At 42.8% G+C, this 15,573-nt stretch overlaps 4 protein-coding genes across 4 annotated transcripts; all 4 read left to right on the top strand.

The window, feature by feature from the left end:
* Positions 1-296: 296 nt before the first annotated feature.
* On the top strand, positions 297-4,138 carry LOC6543200 (odorant receptor 33b). The gene is made up of 2 exons (XM_001969763.1): positions 297-1,024; positions 3,727-4,138. Exons 1-2 carry the CDS (start codon positions 297-299, stop codon positions 4,136-4,138), a joined length of 1,140 nt encoding a protein of 379 aa, XP_001969799.1.
* Positions 4,139-4,565: 427 nt separating this feature from the next.
* Positions 4,566-5,784, top strand: LOC6540832 (odorant receptor 33c). The gene is made up of 2 exons (XM_001969762.1): positions 4,566-5,296; positions 5,361-5,784. The coding sequence occupies exons 1-2, from the start codon at positions 4,566-4,568 to the stop codon at positions 5,782-5,784; spliced, it is 1,155 nt and encodes a 384-aa protein (XP_001969798.1).
* Positions 5,785-10,927: 5,143 nt separating this feature from the next.
* LOC6541660 (trichohyalin) lies at positions 10,928-13,810 on the top strand. The gene is made up of 2 exons (XM_001969761.3): positions 10,928-11,036; positions 11,698-13,810. The coding sequence occupies exons 1-2, from the start codon at positions 11,028-11,030 to the stop codon at positions 13,117-13,119; spliced, it is 1,431 nt and encodes a 476-aa protein (XP_001969797.3). The 5' UTR covers positions 10,928-11,027; the 3' UTR covers positions 13,120-13,810.
* Positions 13,811-14,560: 750 nt separating this feature from the next.
* Positions 14,561-15,290, top strand: LOC6543150. The gene is made up of 2 exons (XM_001969760.3): positions 14,561-14,625; positions 14,683-15,290. The coding sequence occupies exon 2, from the start codon at positions 14,701-14,703 to the stop codon at positions 15,037-15,039; it is 339 nt and encodes a 112-aa protein (XP_001969796.3). The 5' UTR covers positions 14,561-14,625; positions 14,683-14,700; the 3' UTR covers positions 15,040-15,290.
* The last annotated feature ends 283 nt before the right edge of the window (positions 15,291-15,573 follow it).

Raw genomic sequence — 15,573 nt, 5'->3', positions numbered from 1 at the left:
ATTGTTCACAGACAACACCCAAATATCTAAATAAAAATGTAACTCTTTTGCACAGTTCTTTGGTCTATAAAATTGTATTAACCAAAGCAAAAATTTCTATTTACGCTGCCGCCACCAAATTGTTAATTTCCCAGCCGATTGTTACCCAAGAAAAGGTGTGAATTGAATCACAAATTATAGGGTTAGCACAGTCGCAGTAAATTGATGGGCGTAACGTTTTAGGACTATAATTAAGCCATTTAGAAGGCCTAGTATAAAAGAGGAAATGCCGCAGAACCTATTTAATTGTTTCGAACATGGACTTCAAACCGCCGGTAATACGAAGTGAACAAATCTACCGAACCTATTGGTTATACTGGCATCTGTTGGGCCTGGAAAGCCATTTCTTTCTGAATCGCTTGCTGGATATGGTGATTACAGCTTTCGTAACCATCTGGTATCCAATTCATCTGATTTTGGGACTGTTTATGGAAAGATCTCTTGGGGATGTCTGCAAGGGTATTCCAATCACGGCGGCCTGCTTTTTCGCCAGCTTTAAATTTATTTGTTTCCGAATCAAGCTATCTGAGATAAAAGAAGTCGAAATATTATTTAAGGAGCTGGATCAGCGAGCCTTGAGTCAAGAGGAATGCGAGTTTTTCAATCAAAATACGAGACGTGAGGCGAATTTCATTTGGAAAAGTTTCATTGCGGCCTATGGACTATCAAATATTTCGGCTATAGCATCAGTACTTTTCGGCGGTGGACATAAGCTATTATATCCAGCCTGGTTCCCATACGATGTGCAGGCCTCGGAACTAATATATTGGCTAAGTGTAACCTACCAAATTGCCGGAGTAAGTTTGGCAATACTTCAGAATCTGGCCAATGATTCCTATCCACCGATGACATTTTGCGTGGTGGCCGGTCATGTACGACTTTTGGCAATGCGTTTGAGTATAATTGGCCAAGGTCCGGAGGAAACAAAGTACTCAATCGCAAAACAATTAATCGAAGGCATCGAGGACCACCGGAAACTGATGAAGTAATATATGCGGTTTTTATGAATCTGCAGAATCATAGAAATCAACTTTACAACAAATCTTTAATACTCATTCTTCTTTGTTGTTTCTAAATGTTTCTCGCAATGTAAATGTTTCGCAATTCTCTAAAAAACTGCATATAAATTAAGAAATTTATTTTTTTTTAATTTTTTTGTAATTTTTTGATGGATGATGTAATAGAAATTCAAAAAAATTTAAAAGTGTCCCAAAGCTGAAGTTCTAAACTCCATAACTCCACTTATCTTTATCGGATTTTGAAGTGGCATACCTATAAATGTTTCTGGCGCAATTCTCTAAAGAACTGCATTCAAATTAGGAAATTTATTTTTTTTTAATTTTTTTGTAATTTTTTGATGGATGATGTAATAGAAATTCAAAAAAATTTAAAAGTGTCCCAAAGCTGAAGTTCTAAACTCCATAACTCAGCTTATCTTAATCGGATTTTGAAGTGGCATACCTCTAAATGTTTCCAGCGCAATTCTCTAAAAAACTGCATTCAAATTTAGAAATTTATTTTTTTTTAATTTTTTTGTAATTTTTTGATGGATAATGTAATAGAAATTCAAAAAAATTTAAAAGTGTCCCAAAGCTGAAGTTCTAAACTCCATAACTCAGCTTATCTTAATCGGATTTTGAAGTGGCATGCCTCTAAATGTTTCTAGCGCAATTCTCTAAAAAACTGCATTCAAATTAAGAAATTTATTTTTTTTTAATTTTTTGATGGATGATGTAATAGAAATGCAAAAAAATTTAAAAGTGTCCCAAAGCTGAAGTTCTAAACTCCATAACTCAGCTTATCTTAATCGGATTTTGAAGTGGCATACCTCTAAATGTTTCTAGCGCAATTCTCTAAAAAACTGCATTCAAATTTAGAAATTTATTTTTTTTTAATTTTTTTGTAATTTTTTGATGGATAATGTAATAGAAATTCAAAAAAATTTAAAATTGTCCCAAAGCTGAAGTTCTAAACTCCATAACTCAGCTTATCTTAATCGGATTTTGAAGTGACATACCTCTAAATGTTTCTAGCGCAATTCTCTAAAAAACTGCATTCAAATTAAAAAATTAATTTTTTTTTAATTTTTTTGTAATTTTTTGATGGATGATGTAATAGAAATTTAAAAAAATTTAAAAGTGTCCTAAGGCTGAAGTTCTAAACTCCATAACTCAACTTATCTCAATCGGATTTTAAAGTGACATACCTCTAAATGTTCTGGCGCAATTCTCTTAAATGCTGCATTCAAATTTATAAATTTATTTTTTTGTAATTTTTTTGATTGACAGCTTTAAAATCAGGAATGATTTAAATATGTATGTTATGTGATTTTGCAGTAATTTTTAATTTATTTTATAATAATATAAAATTTTCCATTACACTTTTTGAACACTTTAAAATAAAAAACAAAAATAAACACTTTACAATGGGAAATTTCACTCTAATTATGAGGAATTGCCTTTATTTTAAAACACCAAGATGTTAAAATTTCAATAAATTTATGCGCAGAAAATACCACCCAAAAAAAATGGAACATAAAAAAAAGACCGCGTTGCGGCGAATTTCGCATCATTGCCAACACACCTGCATTTATGCACGGCGAAGTAGGAGCACGGCGGATTTAAAACACAGCGAACTTGTCGCATCGAGACACACACACACACATGAAAACGCGCGTCACCCGCTTGAATGCCTAAATTAAAAACCGTAAATTCGAATATTATATTGCATTTTGCGTTCGCACGTTATTACTAACATACTAAATAGCCGACAATGCTTTCATTTTAAGTAAAATAACTCCCTCTCGATGTTTATTTAACATAAAATTGGCAGCTGCCACTTTCTGAAGCTCACACACATACACACACGTATGCAGCGACGCACGGGTTTTTTCACTTCTTGCAGGTTCTTTAATTACTCAAAATCGAAACAGAGCGATTGATTAAACAGAGCGATAAAGATTACTTAGTATTAACACAAGTTTTAACTAATTCCGACCGCTTTTAGTTTAATTAAACTTGTTGAAACACGTGACGCGAAAAAGCAACCGTCTGAGAAATGCGCAGCTAAGAACTGGCAGGTAACGGCGAACTTAGAGGAGAGGAAGAAAATGGAATAAGCGACGATCCAACGGAACTTTGCTCTCTTTCGCTCTGATCATGGAACTACTGGAAAACAGGGAACTATGCAATTTTACATAGATAATTGTATGTAAACTAGAAATGCATATAAAATAATATCGTTCTTATGTGTTATAAAGTTATAAAGTAAATTATCTATGTAAAATGGCATAGTTTGCATAGAAATGGAAAATTTTATATTGTAAAGTTTGTTGTTTATTTTTGTTGTTTGTTTTTTATTTTAAAGTGTTCAAAAAGGAAAATTTTTTGTTATAAAGTGTTTATATTTGTTTTTTTTTTTAAGTGTTTTTGTAATTATACGCGTTACTCGCAGAGTAAAAGGGTATACTAAATTCGTTGAAAAGTAATTAACAGGCAGAAGGAAACGTTTCCGACCATATAAAGTATTTATATATTTAAATTTTTTCCCTAATTTCTACCGATATTCCAGAAAATGTTGAAATTTCCCTTGTGCACGTCCCCTAGCTGAGTAATATGTATCTGATAGTCGGGGAACTCGACTATAGCTTTCCAACTTGTTTTATATTATATTAAATATTTTTTACAGAATAGTGGAGCTACTGCGCAACACCATGAACATTTCGCAGCTCGGCCAGTTTATTTCAAGTGGAGTCAATATCTCCATATCGCTTATCAATATTCTGTTCTTTGCGGAGAATCATTTCGCTGTAATCTACTACGGAGTGTATTTCCTATCGATGGTGCTGGAGCTGTTCCCGTGCTGCTATTACGGCACCCTGATATCCGTGGAGATGAACCAGCTGACCTATGCGATTTATTCGAGCAACTGGATGAAAATGGATCGGGTGTACAGCCGCACCCTGCTGATTTTCATGCAACTCACCCTGGCGGAGGTGCAAATCAAGGCCGGTGGCATGATTGGCATCGGAATGAACGCCTTCTTTGCCACCGTGCGATTGGCCTACTCCTTCTTCACTCTGGCCATGTCGCTGCGTTAATAAGTGGGCCCACAACGCGTTTGGCCCACAAATTTGCATATTCGCTTAATTTTAATTACCACTAATGGCGGCCATTAACGCGCGCCTCATGAAAATTGCATTGGCGGCGTTTAAATGCCATTTAGTGCGGATTATGCACCTGAATTTACACTCAGCGAAGTAATAAATTCAAAAGGTTGGTTGAAAACTAAACTACAGTTTTTTCTACCTTCCTTGTATACATTTGGTTTATTTTTATCAAAGACGGAATACAATTTTGTAATAAAATAGTGATTTTGCGATGCAGCTCAACATAACATTACAGTTTAATAAATCTTTGTGAATATTTGAAAATCTTGTCGAAGTGGTATCATTTCTCGCAGTGTATCCTCTCATGGCATCTGCATAAAAGCTTCAACCTTGCTGGGAAATATGCAAAAGGTGAACAATGGTCATTATCGATAGTCTTAGTTTTTACCGTCCCTTCTGGATCTGCATGCGATTGCTGGTGCCGACTTTCTTCAAGGATTGCCCGCGTACTGTCCAGCTTTATGTGGTGTTGCTGAATATCCTGGTCACCTTGTGGTTTCCACTGCACATGCTGCTACATCTGCTGTTGCGTCCCTCTGCGGCTGACTTCATGAAGAACCTGACCATCTCTTTGACCTGCCTGGCCTGCAGTCTGAAGCACGTGGCCCACTTGTACCACTTGCCGCAGATTGTGGAGATCGAATCCCTGATCGGGCAACTAGACACATTTATAGCCAGCGATCAGGAGCACCGCTACTATCAGGACCACGTGTATTGCCATGCCCGGCGCTTCACACGATGCCTCTATGTCAGTTTTGGCATGGTTTATGCGGTTTTCCTGTTCGGCGTTTTCGCACAGATTATCGGCAGAAAATGGGAACTTATCTACCCTGCCTATTTCCCATTCGACTTCGAGAACAATAGCTACCTCGGCGCAGTGGCCATGGGCTATCAGGTAATGAGCCTCATAGTCGAAGGCTTCCAGGGTCTGGGCAACGACACCTATACGCCTCTGACCTTATGCTTTCTGGCCGGACATGTCCACTTGTGGTCCATTCGCATGAGCCAGCTGGGACACTTCGAGGACGAAACGGCGACGGATCATCAGCGGTTGCTGGAGTACATTGAGCAGCACAAACTCTTGGTGAGGTAACTTATCCCGGGATTATTCACTTTAACTGCAATGCCATTTAAATTCTTGCCGACCTCGCAGATTCCACCGGCTGGTGCGCCGGACCATCAGCGAGGTTCAACTGGTGCAGCTGGGCGGATGTGGCGCCACTCTGTGCATCATTGTGTCCTACATGCTCTTCTTTGTGGGCGACACCATCTCGCTGGTCTACTACTTGGTTTTCTTCGGAGTGGTCTGCATGCAGCTCTTTCCCAGCTGCTATTTCGCCAGCGAGGTGGCCGAGGAGGTGGAACGGCTCGCATATGCGATCTTCTCCAGCAGATGGTACGATCAGTCTCGGGATCATCGATTCGACTTGCTCGTCTTCACACAGTTGACCATGGGGAACAGGGGGTGGGTCATCATGGCAGGAGGGCTCATCGAACTGAATTTGAATGCCTTTTTCGCCACCCTGAAGATGGCCTATTCCCTCTTTGCCGTTGTGGTGCGGGCAAGAGGTATATAGAGCGGCTGTTTAATTAAATGTTAAATGGATTTCACGACCCGGCCACCGTATTGTTATTGATTCTGGCCCCCTGAAATGGGCCAAAAGTGGAGCAATCAACGCGGGAAAATGAAATTTCATTAATTGGCCCCGTCGTGATACGCAAATAAACAGTTTGCCACACGGACATTCAGATGTTTCGACCGAACAGCAATGGCACATTATACAATAGTTAAATGAATTGTTTACGTATACACAATTTTAATTCTGATTTCGGTTTGTAAATTTTGTTGCCATAAACCTTGCATAAATCTCAATGGAATCCGGCTGCTTTGTGTTGCTGCAATTAAAATAGTAAATTGTGCGCCAATCAATGAAAAATATAAATGAAGTGCATGTAAGTTGTATTTTTCATAGTTTGCAAATGGTCCTTTAAATTGTTTTATTGTCACTTTAAATTCATATCGTATCGTATACTTTTTCTGTTATTAGCTTATGACGAGGGACCCAGAATTTGTTATTTGGGGCCATTTTGGGCACCCAAAATGTGTACGTGATGCAAACACATTTTCGGATGCCTTGCCCTTTTCATCAGCAGAATTTAATCAAACTTAAAAGCCACAGTGAATCGATGCTCAATTTTTAAGCACCCGGAGCTCGCACGCACATTATATGGCTGATTTTTAATTAAACCTCTTACCAAGCGGGAATAATTGAATTCTGAAATTTTTCCACCGCATTACGTTTCCCTGTTACTTGATGAGAAATTACTGGGCGTACCCTAGAACTTAAAGTATTATCGCGAAAGGGTTTTAAAAGATACTTTAACTACTTTAACTTTTTTAAAGTGAATATAATCATAAGTATAACTCTTATTATATTTCCTAGATTCTTTTTAGCTTAGACGTGTGATATGTAAAACCTTAATATGTAACCTGTAGATGCAAAATATTATATAAGTATAATATATAAGAAGAAGTCAAATGAGCTACGCACCTTTCAAACTTGTATTTATATATATATATATTATATTACAATTTGTTTGGTCAACGTCAATTTGAAAGGTGCGTAATTCACTCGACTCTTTTTTTATATTTTTGAGTAAAGCATCCGCGAATAAGTTTAAGTGAATCGACGTGGATGCTGTGAAGATGAAACGTGATAGCATCTCGAAACTGAAAACCGCTTGCAACGCGAATATGCCGCTGTGGAAATGGAAAATATATTTAAAAATATTTCAGTGGACGGCGAGCCTTTTACTTGTAATGCAAATGAGGAAAAGCCCTTGGCGTTGCATGCCGGAAAAGTGCGATGGACAACGGACTGCATAAGTGTCCAGGAAAGAGGCGCCGCGCAAATGTTGGCGCACACTTGTCCAAGGACTCGTGGCAAGAAGGAGTAGGATGTGGCCAAGGACACGCCACGCAACGCTACCGCGGCAATTTATTGATGCCAACGCAGAGATGAGTGCGCGAGCAAATTGCCTGAAGTGATGTCGATACTACACTGAGCCAATCATCTTACAAACATTGATTTTTGTACATCTTAAATAGTTTATTATATGATTCTTCTAGGTTGAAAAATAGTGTAATATTGACTCAGGACAGCGTGATCACCTGAAACACACGCGTTTCTCTCAGTGCTGTGTGAGAGGTGCGATAAGGGGTTGCGTCAGTAAAATTTGTCGCCCACAGATGGCGCTATCTGTCGAACGCACAGCGCCCAAGCAACCATTAAAATATCCCCCCAGTAACACTTTGCGTCATTATTGAAAGCAATTTCCCACGGCAAATAGCAAATCGAAAAACAGAACCAAATCGAGAAAGAATGCGAAAAAATGAAATGAAATAAAATAGAATCGCACACAGAGGACAGTAGGAAATGCGACAAATGTGGCAACTCAAGCCGCAGCTTAGAGGAATATGGCGCATACGCCACCCCAGGGAGCAGCACTCACCATACGGGCCACACAATCCAGCAGCCCAACCGCCGAGTCACCCATTTAGAACCATCCATAGAGTTGGGCGCCACAGCAGGCCCAATTGCTGGAGGTGATTTAACTTTTTCTGCCTGCCATTCATTTCCTTTTCAATACTCGCAGCACAAAAGCACACAGACACCGAGTGGCGAGAGATGGCAGGAATATTGTTGGCACACTTTTTCAAGTGTTTCCTGCCTTCCTGCATGTTGTCCTTGCTCCTGGCGACTGGCTGCCTTCGCAGAGCCGCACTCCTGGCGCTGCTGTTTATTTTAACTTTTGGCATTTTGTGCGCCAGCCGGGGGAATTTCGCCTGCCTCAAATCGGAAAGTAAAACAAAAAGCGGTTAAACAAAAATATGAAAAATAAATTGAAACACTCCACCGAGCCCGCCTGTCTGTCTAAAAAGCCCCCGTAGAGGCTTCCACTCAATCAGGGCCCTGGCATTGGTGGCATCAGTTCGAGGAGCCATGCAGCTCCCGATATAAACGCAGATCTGAGATCTGGTCACGAGTCCTCCTGCCGCAGATTGAATGGCCTCCTCTGACCAGAAACACAATTTGATTGCCAAGCCCTGCGGAATTCAGAACGGGCATGCCTAAATCACACTTTTCGTTGCAATTTGTGCGGCTCCTGGTGTTGCATATGCCACAGAAGTCAGCTCTTATTTTCAACATTTTATAAAACTCCATTAAGGTTTTAGGCAACTATCAATTTTAAAGCTACGTGAATATTTAAAAGTGAAAATGCACTTTAATGAACTTTTCACTAGTTTTAACCTCTTCGGCATTTATTCCATAAATTGCAAAAATTTTAGCCTGCTCCAATTTTCTATCTTTGATATGAAAACCTAATAAATTTCGTTTGCATTTAATTGCACGCAATTTAATTGAAACAAATAGGATCAAGCCAGCAGACACACAAGAAACTTAATTGAAATTACGGTGGCAATTGCATGTGATTATTTAATGAACGCTAATACAGTGAATGTGTCGACTCTAATTGCCTTTTGGCAGTTGCAAATGGCGAGAAATTGCTGAGCGCATTTTCTGTATCGCATGAAAAAGTGAAAAATGATTAATTACCCCCCGGCAAATTGGCCCGATGTACGCGGCGCAGGGATAGGGATTTTCCATGTGCGACTGCATTGCGATTCGTGTCGGAATTGGCGAAACTATTTTCCCATACCACACGGCCAACTCAATTACAACGTGGCCGACTGTCGGCTGTTGGGCATTCAATTTTCCCCGTCCAGCGAGAAAAACAAGCGGAAAACGCGCATCAAAGACAAACAAAGCTGGCGATGGAAGAAGGGCAGGGAAAGGGGAAGGGCTGGAAAAACTGGGGGTTTGGTGGTTGGTGGTTGGGTGGTTGGAAAAAGTGTCCAACATGTTGGACAACCGAACTGGCGGCGCCTAAAACTATGCTCCACGGCATGAATAACAGAGCGGATCAGGTCTTTAGCTTTTTTCGCTGTCTCTGCACTGCGAAAAAATATGTAAGCCCTCAGTTCTAACGGGGTTTTGACAATTTCCCAGAAAACTGTGAGCTCCCAAGAACAAACTTTTCCTTTTAAAGTCAAATTATTTAATAGAGAGTCATTTTTAAGCCATTAAGTTTTTTTCAAGTGCAGCGCCACTCCTGCTTTTACTCTTGTATTTTAGTCATGCAGGACAGTTTTTTCCAGCCAGTTTCCGGTGCTTTTTTGCTTGGGTTTTCCTTTGGCTCGGCTCCTGTTATTGTTGGGAAACCCCCTTGTTTGGATCACGTTGGAGATTTCTTTTTGTTTATGAACGCACTGACACAGATGTTCTGCCTGATGTTTGGGCCCACTTTTGTTTTTGCAGCTGATGAAGTTAGTACGCATCCCAAAGCCGAGTTAACGGGCCGCCCATTAATGTGTCCAACTTTATATATGAGTGTCTCATAAATGATTAATCTTTACTATAGATTCCACTGATAGCTGGCGCACTTGGTACTATTTGTCACTATTTTTAAGGCTGTGGAAAAGCAAACCATTGAATAATCATACTGAATCATTGTTTAGGTTGCTATCAGTTACTATTTGTGGTCACTTGGCTGATTTCTAGTTACTATTAGTCACAATCTGTTACCCAAAGTTGTTTTCACAAATCCAACTTCCATGACCTACTAATAATATCTATTAAAACTCGAAGTCTACCTAACTTTAAAGTTTGTGAGTCGCAAAAAGTCGTTCAAGTTATACATAAAATTAAAATGCATGCAATAATTCAAGGGATATAAAAGGTATTTCAGCACAAACAAAATAGGGACAAAACCAAAGCGGATAATATTTGAACTTTCATAAAAAGTCATTTACTTCGTAGCCGCAAATGTTTGAATGAAAGCAGGAAATTTTTGAAACTCCGGTTTGTAAATGCCGTGTTTCCATTACCACTCCCAATAAAATCCTAATTGGAAGCTGGCAAGCTGCGTAACTAGCTACATCGAATCATAAACCAATCACCTGCATTGCGTGAAGCCAACGAAGCCACCCAAAACCCACATCCGTTGACCAGATCGCCACTTCCTACAAACTATCTCCGCAAAAGACAACAAATGAGCCACAGCTCTCGTTACTACGCATGATGATGAAAAACTTCGCATAGCGTCGGATAATGAATCCAGATAATCGATAAAGTGTGCCTGGTTACAGGGGCGGTCCATTAAGGTGACGGTTCCAGCCCGGCGCCTCTGTTACTTACTTGTGGCCAGCTATCGAGTTTCCCCCTTTTCCCATTTTTCCCTTCCTGTGCCAACGCCTGGTTTTTTGGAGCATTTGCAATCGGATCTCGGTCGGATGAGGGATTGCAAAATTTCGAATTCATGAGACCAGAGCGCCACAAAGACAGGCCTATTTCCAATTTCCGTAGGCAATGTTTGCTGGCCGTTTTCATAAGCGTCAACCGATTGGCCGCCCACATCGTTTTGGCCCAGTGGGTGACCATTTCGCACTGCCATTGCTCAAAAGTGAATGCTGCAGTGCGGCTGCAATTTATCCCCTTCTGCATCTGCATCTGCATCTGCATCTGTATCAGTGGCGGGGAAGGTCATTTGTAACCTTAACTAAACAAATTTGAAAGCTGCTGGCCGGCATATCAGGTGTGGTCTGGTTCTGGCGATGGCCCTTTTGCCCTGCCATTATAAAATGGCCAGTGGGCGTTGGAGGTGGCATCAGTTCGCCAACGGCAGCAAGCGGGAAGCAGCAGCAGTAGCCAAACAAATAACCAGCAGCCAACTAGTCGAATACTTAACGTCAGCAGCCATGAAACGGGTAAGTTTTCCGTCAACCGCTGCCGGCCATAAATTTTGGTTGCCATGTAAATCCGGCAAAGCGGAAGTCGGGGCCATAAATCAGGATAATCAAAAATACAAAACGATAAGGACCTAAGCGTATTAGGCCAATTTAAAGAGCCAGAGATGTGGCATAAGCCAAATGGAAATCAACCGAGCTTGCTTGGGAATGAAAAAGATGTAACACGCTAGGAAAATCTGCATACAGTTGGTTATCCAATTTAAAAAATAATCCTCTATTAAAAAAACATTTAAGTCGAAAATGCTCCAAAACGCAGAACTTATTAAATAAGTTATTTAGATTGTCACAGTTTCACAGAGTTGGCTGCTATTTCGCAGTCAAAAATGTGCTTGTTATCCACCATCAGCTATCAGTGTATTTTGCAGTATTGTTCCCGACATCTGAGCCTTTTCTCTTTGCCAACTTGACAGCCAATAGAGTCAGACAAACCAACAAATCCCCGGCATTTTTTGTTCAGCCACTTGTATCGCCTGTTGTCGTTTTTAATTTATGACCCTTCGCAACTAACAAATAAAAAGGGAGAGCCATTGTGGAATGACAAATTGATGAGGCCAACGGGTGATTTATGCCGGACAGCTATTTAATTCGAATCCTGTGTGAATCCTTTTTCCGGTTACAGACATACTTGTTGCTCTGCCTGAGTCTCCTCACCTGCAATGTGGCCAACTCGGCATACCTGCGTCCAATCGATCTTAGCCAGCTCGCCAAGTCCTCCAACCTCCAGCAGCAGCAGCAACTGCGTGGGGATCTGAGCCGAGATGATAACAACGATGACGACGATGCCACCACCTTGGCGCCCAGTTCTGGCGAGGATTACGACACGCGTCCGCAGTACAGTTTCGCCTACGATGTGAGGGACTCGCTCACCGGCGACGACAAGCGGCAGGAGGAGAAGCGCGACGGCGACCTGGTCAAGGGTCAGTACTCCCTGATCGAACCCGATGGCACCCGTCGCATTGTGGAGTACACGGCCGACGATGTGAGTGGCTTCAACGCCATAGTGTCCAAGCAGCGTCTGGATGACCAGCAGCAGCAGCAAAGGCTCTCCACCTCCAGTTCGTCCCGCTTCAACAGCCTCGAGGAACTGCAGACCCGTCTCACTGCCCAGGCCATTGCGGAAGCCCAATCTCTGGCCGAGGCCCAACAAGCCAGCCAACTGCAGCTGGAGGCGCAGAGTCGTCGCGAATCGGAGAACCAGGCACGCAACCAGGCCCAACAGCTCATGGAGCAGTTCCAGCAGCAGGTGCAGCAGCAGGAGCAGCAGCGTCTGCAGCAGGAGCAGCAGCTGAGGGATCTGCAGCGGCTCCAGGAGCAGCGGGATCGCGAGGAGCGGGATCGTGAGCAGCGGGAGCGGGAGCAGCGGGAGCGGGAACAGCGCGAGCGCCTGCAGCGGGAACAGGAACTCCGGGATCGGGAGCTGCGCGAGCGTGAGCTCCGTGACCGTGAGCTCCGAGAGCGGGAACAACGAGAACAGCGGGATCGGGAGCAGCGTGACCGCGAGGATCGCCGCCAGCAAGCGGAGCGTCGCCAGAGCCAGAACCAGCGATTGCTCGACCAGCAGACCCTGCTGCTGACCCAAAGCCTGCCCAGCATTCAGGCCACCGTGGTCTCCCATCCGCCCACTTTGCTCGCCTCCCGTCTGCCCGCCAGCAGCAGCAGCTCCTCGAGGACCACCACTCTGCTGACCAGGGAACGCGATCTGGAGGCCTGGCGCCAGCTGCCCAATGCCCGCATCACCATCGATCGCAGCTCCCAGCCGCTGATCCTCAGTCAGCCCTCCAGTGCCACCGTTCAGGCGCAGCTGATCAGTTCGCCACTGCTTTTGGAGTCCGGAAACCTCAACGGATTGATAACCACCCGGCTGAATGGCAATGCCGCACGAGCTGGAGCCGCCTTGAGTTGGTCCAATGGCCGCCGCCTGCTGAACAACGATCTCTGGCAGCTGGACAGACTGGATGAGCGCTCAGATAGTCGGGATAGTCGGCGGGAGAGCGAGGAGCTGCGTGCCAGCAGCGGCGAACGTCGTTCCAAGAACTGGTAAATCCTCCAGAGCATGAAAGCCTCGGAAGTGAATCAGCCCAATCTTCAACTGAACTCATACGAAACTCCAACCAGCGACCTCAGCGATCTGCCAACCGGACCACGAATATGTTTAGACTAGAACCTGCTAGATCCTAGCCTAGAATCGGGGATTTTGGTGATTCTCCCAGCTTTCCATCCCATCCAATGCATACAGCAAACTCTGCCAAGAATTTAACCCAAGCTCTAACGCCTTCTGCCCCGCTAACTTTAGTCCTAAGTCTAATTGTTTTTGTGTTACTCTATAGTTAGTCAACTGCATCAATGTGAAAACGTAAAAAAAATAAACCAGATTATTCAAGCTGGGCTGCTGGACTTCAGCAAAGTCCGCATGCTCCCTTGCAAACTTAATTCATGTCAACCCGCCAATCAAGTGAGGCTAACTTACCAGCAGCAGTTTTGAGTGTCGTCCACAGGTGGTAAAGGATTTTCCGTTGCGGCTCCTTCTGGCCAACTAACCAGCGCCAGTTGACCCTAATCGCCTTTCATGGACTCTGACACTCTGGTCATGGATGCTGCACTTTCACACACGACTTTCGCCGCCCCTTTCTGCCCCCAACTCAACCTTCATGGCCACGTGTGCACGCAACTTGGCCATAAGCCCTGGCACCTTTTTCCTTGGGACAGCGGAGGGCTACAAATTTTTTAATAATAAACAGCAGGGGCATGGCGAAAGTTTTCTGCTCCATTCCATAAAGTCTGTCCCGTGTACACTTAAAATAAAGTTGCGCTTGAGTGTTTGGCTGGGGGAGCAGAAAAGGTTGGCTTTCCTGAGACCGTTGCGATGCCAAGGCCATAACAAAGTGGCAAAAGGTAGTGAAAGTTGCGGTCGATTGCGGATTGTGGATAGTAAATTCTCAAGTTTTACTTTGTACACATTTTGAGTTAAGTTTTAAGCGGTTAATAAATCAGCAACCACTTATTTTGAACAGGGAAAGCGGCTGGATTCTTTGAAATAAAACGTTGAATTCTTTCTTATAGCTTTTAATTGTATTTAAACAATTCTCAGAATTGCCAGGCACAAATAAGAACGATTAACATTGAATTCGTAGTCAGGAATTGAGTTTCGTATGCCCTTCATGGCTTTGGCTTAGCTTTAAAAAATGACAAGCTGCACAACTTTGGCGCCTCGACATCGGTTAACGTCAAAATGTGGTAAATTAAATAAGAAGCCCCCGTTGAAGTGACATGGTGAGCTACTTGCAGCTGTTGTGCATGACGCAAGTGAGTCCTCGCCAGGAAATCACTTAAAAGTTCATCAAAAGCGCAGCCCGACTGGTTCCCTTAAGCCCTTCGGCTTGACAATGGGCTGACATGGCCAAAAGGAAAAGCGGGAAAAGCAAAACAAGTGAGGAAGAACTGGAAAACTGTTTGCCTGTGCTGCGAATGTCAAGTCCGTGGGCCACAAACAAAGCAGCACACAAAAACCGATTTCGAGCAGCTCAGAAAACGAGAAAAAACTAAGCTAGTAAGCGAACCCTTTTGACTTTTGGCCGTCACCCCGAAAAACCTCTCCATTTTCCAGGCTCCGTGTTCAGCAAAAATGTGGACCGTGATGAGAGGCGGCGCAAATAAACTTCCTCACTGGCCACTGACCCACATTCGCAGATTCCCGACTTTGATTGAATCCCACCCAAGTCCCAAGGAAAAAACGGAGCACAAAGCTGAGGAAGTGGAAACACCGACCACCATGAAACTACCCTACTTCATAAGCCCAAAGTGTGTTCAACATCAGGATCAACTTGTTGCTGGGCAGAGGAAAGTGTTCAGCTACAACTATCACCCCTTTTCGATTTACGATTTAAATGAAGCTACTCTTCGCGCCAAGCGAGCATCAGCTGAGTACTCCAAAAAAATTGATCAGTTGCAAAAAAAAGCGTAAGATTGAATATGTAAGCAAGTAGTTGGTAACCACAATACGGTATTAATTAATATAAAAGTTATAATTACTTCTGGGATAAAAATAATACCAAAAAGCAATTAATTTCCAAAATATTAATGTAAATGGAAGATATCTGAAAAGAATTTCAAATGAGTAAACTCACCGCAGCCCAGTTAGGCAGACAAGGAAACTCACCACTGCGGTGGATTTCTGAGCTAAGCACACCATAGGCTCGAACCAAAACAGTTTGACAGCCGCTGAATTTCAAAACAACTCTTTCCGTTCTTTTCGCCTTGAGATTTTAACTTCAACTTGCAATTTGAATTGTTAATAAATTTGTATCAGAAATTCGCATAAAATCAATCAACACGCAACGATCTCGGCGGAGGGGGGGCATAACGGAAACTGGAATCGGGAACGGGGTTGCTGCACAAATTCAGGGACAAATCGGCGGAATACCAAAACAAAGAGCGAACTTTGGATCCGATTAAGGGATATCTACGAAGATCCGCCTTAAGGTCGCCACACATTGAC

Source organism: Drosophila erecta, unplaced genomic scaffold, assembly GCF_003286155.1.
Source record: "Drosophila erecta strain 14021-0224.00,06,07 unplaced genomic scaffold, DereRS2 tig00000055-arrow-pilon, whole genome shotgun sequence".
Lineage (NCBI taxonomy): Eukaryota > Metazoa > Arthropoda > Insecta > Diptera > Drosophilidae > Drosophila > Drosophila erecta.
This window is presented reverse-complemented; position numbering and strand designations above follow the sequence as displayed.

What these genes read in the sequence shown, in the direction of transcription:
- LOC6543200 (XM_001969763.1), top strand. Translation starts at nt 297, where the DNA reads ATGGACTTCAAACCGCCGGTAATACGAAGTGAACAAATCTACCGAACC. An exon ending in GACCACCGGAAACTGATGAA is followed by an intron (nt 1,025 to 3,726) that starts GTAATATATGCG and finishes TATTTTTTACAG; the next exon opens with AATAGTGGAGCTACTGCGCA.
- LOC6540832 (XM_001969762.1), top strand. Translation starts at nt 4,566, where the DNA reads ATGGTCATTATCGATAGTCTTAGTTTTTACCGTCCCTTCTGGATCTGC. An exon ending in CAGCACAAACTCTTGGTGAG is followed by an intron (nt 5,297 to 5,360) that starts GTAACTTATCCC and finishes CCGACCTCGCAG; the next exon opens with ATTCCACCGGCTGGTGCGCC.
- LOC6543150 (XM_001969760.3), top strand. Translation starts at nt 14,701, where the DNA reads ATGTGGACCGTGATGAGAGGCGGCGCAAATAAACTTCCTCACTGGCCA.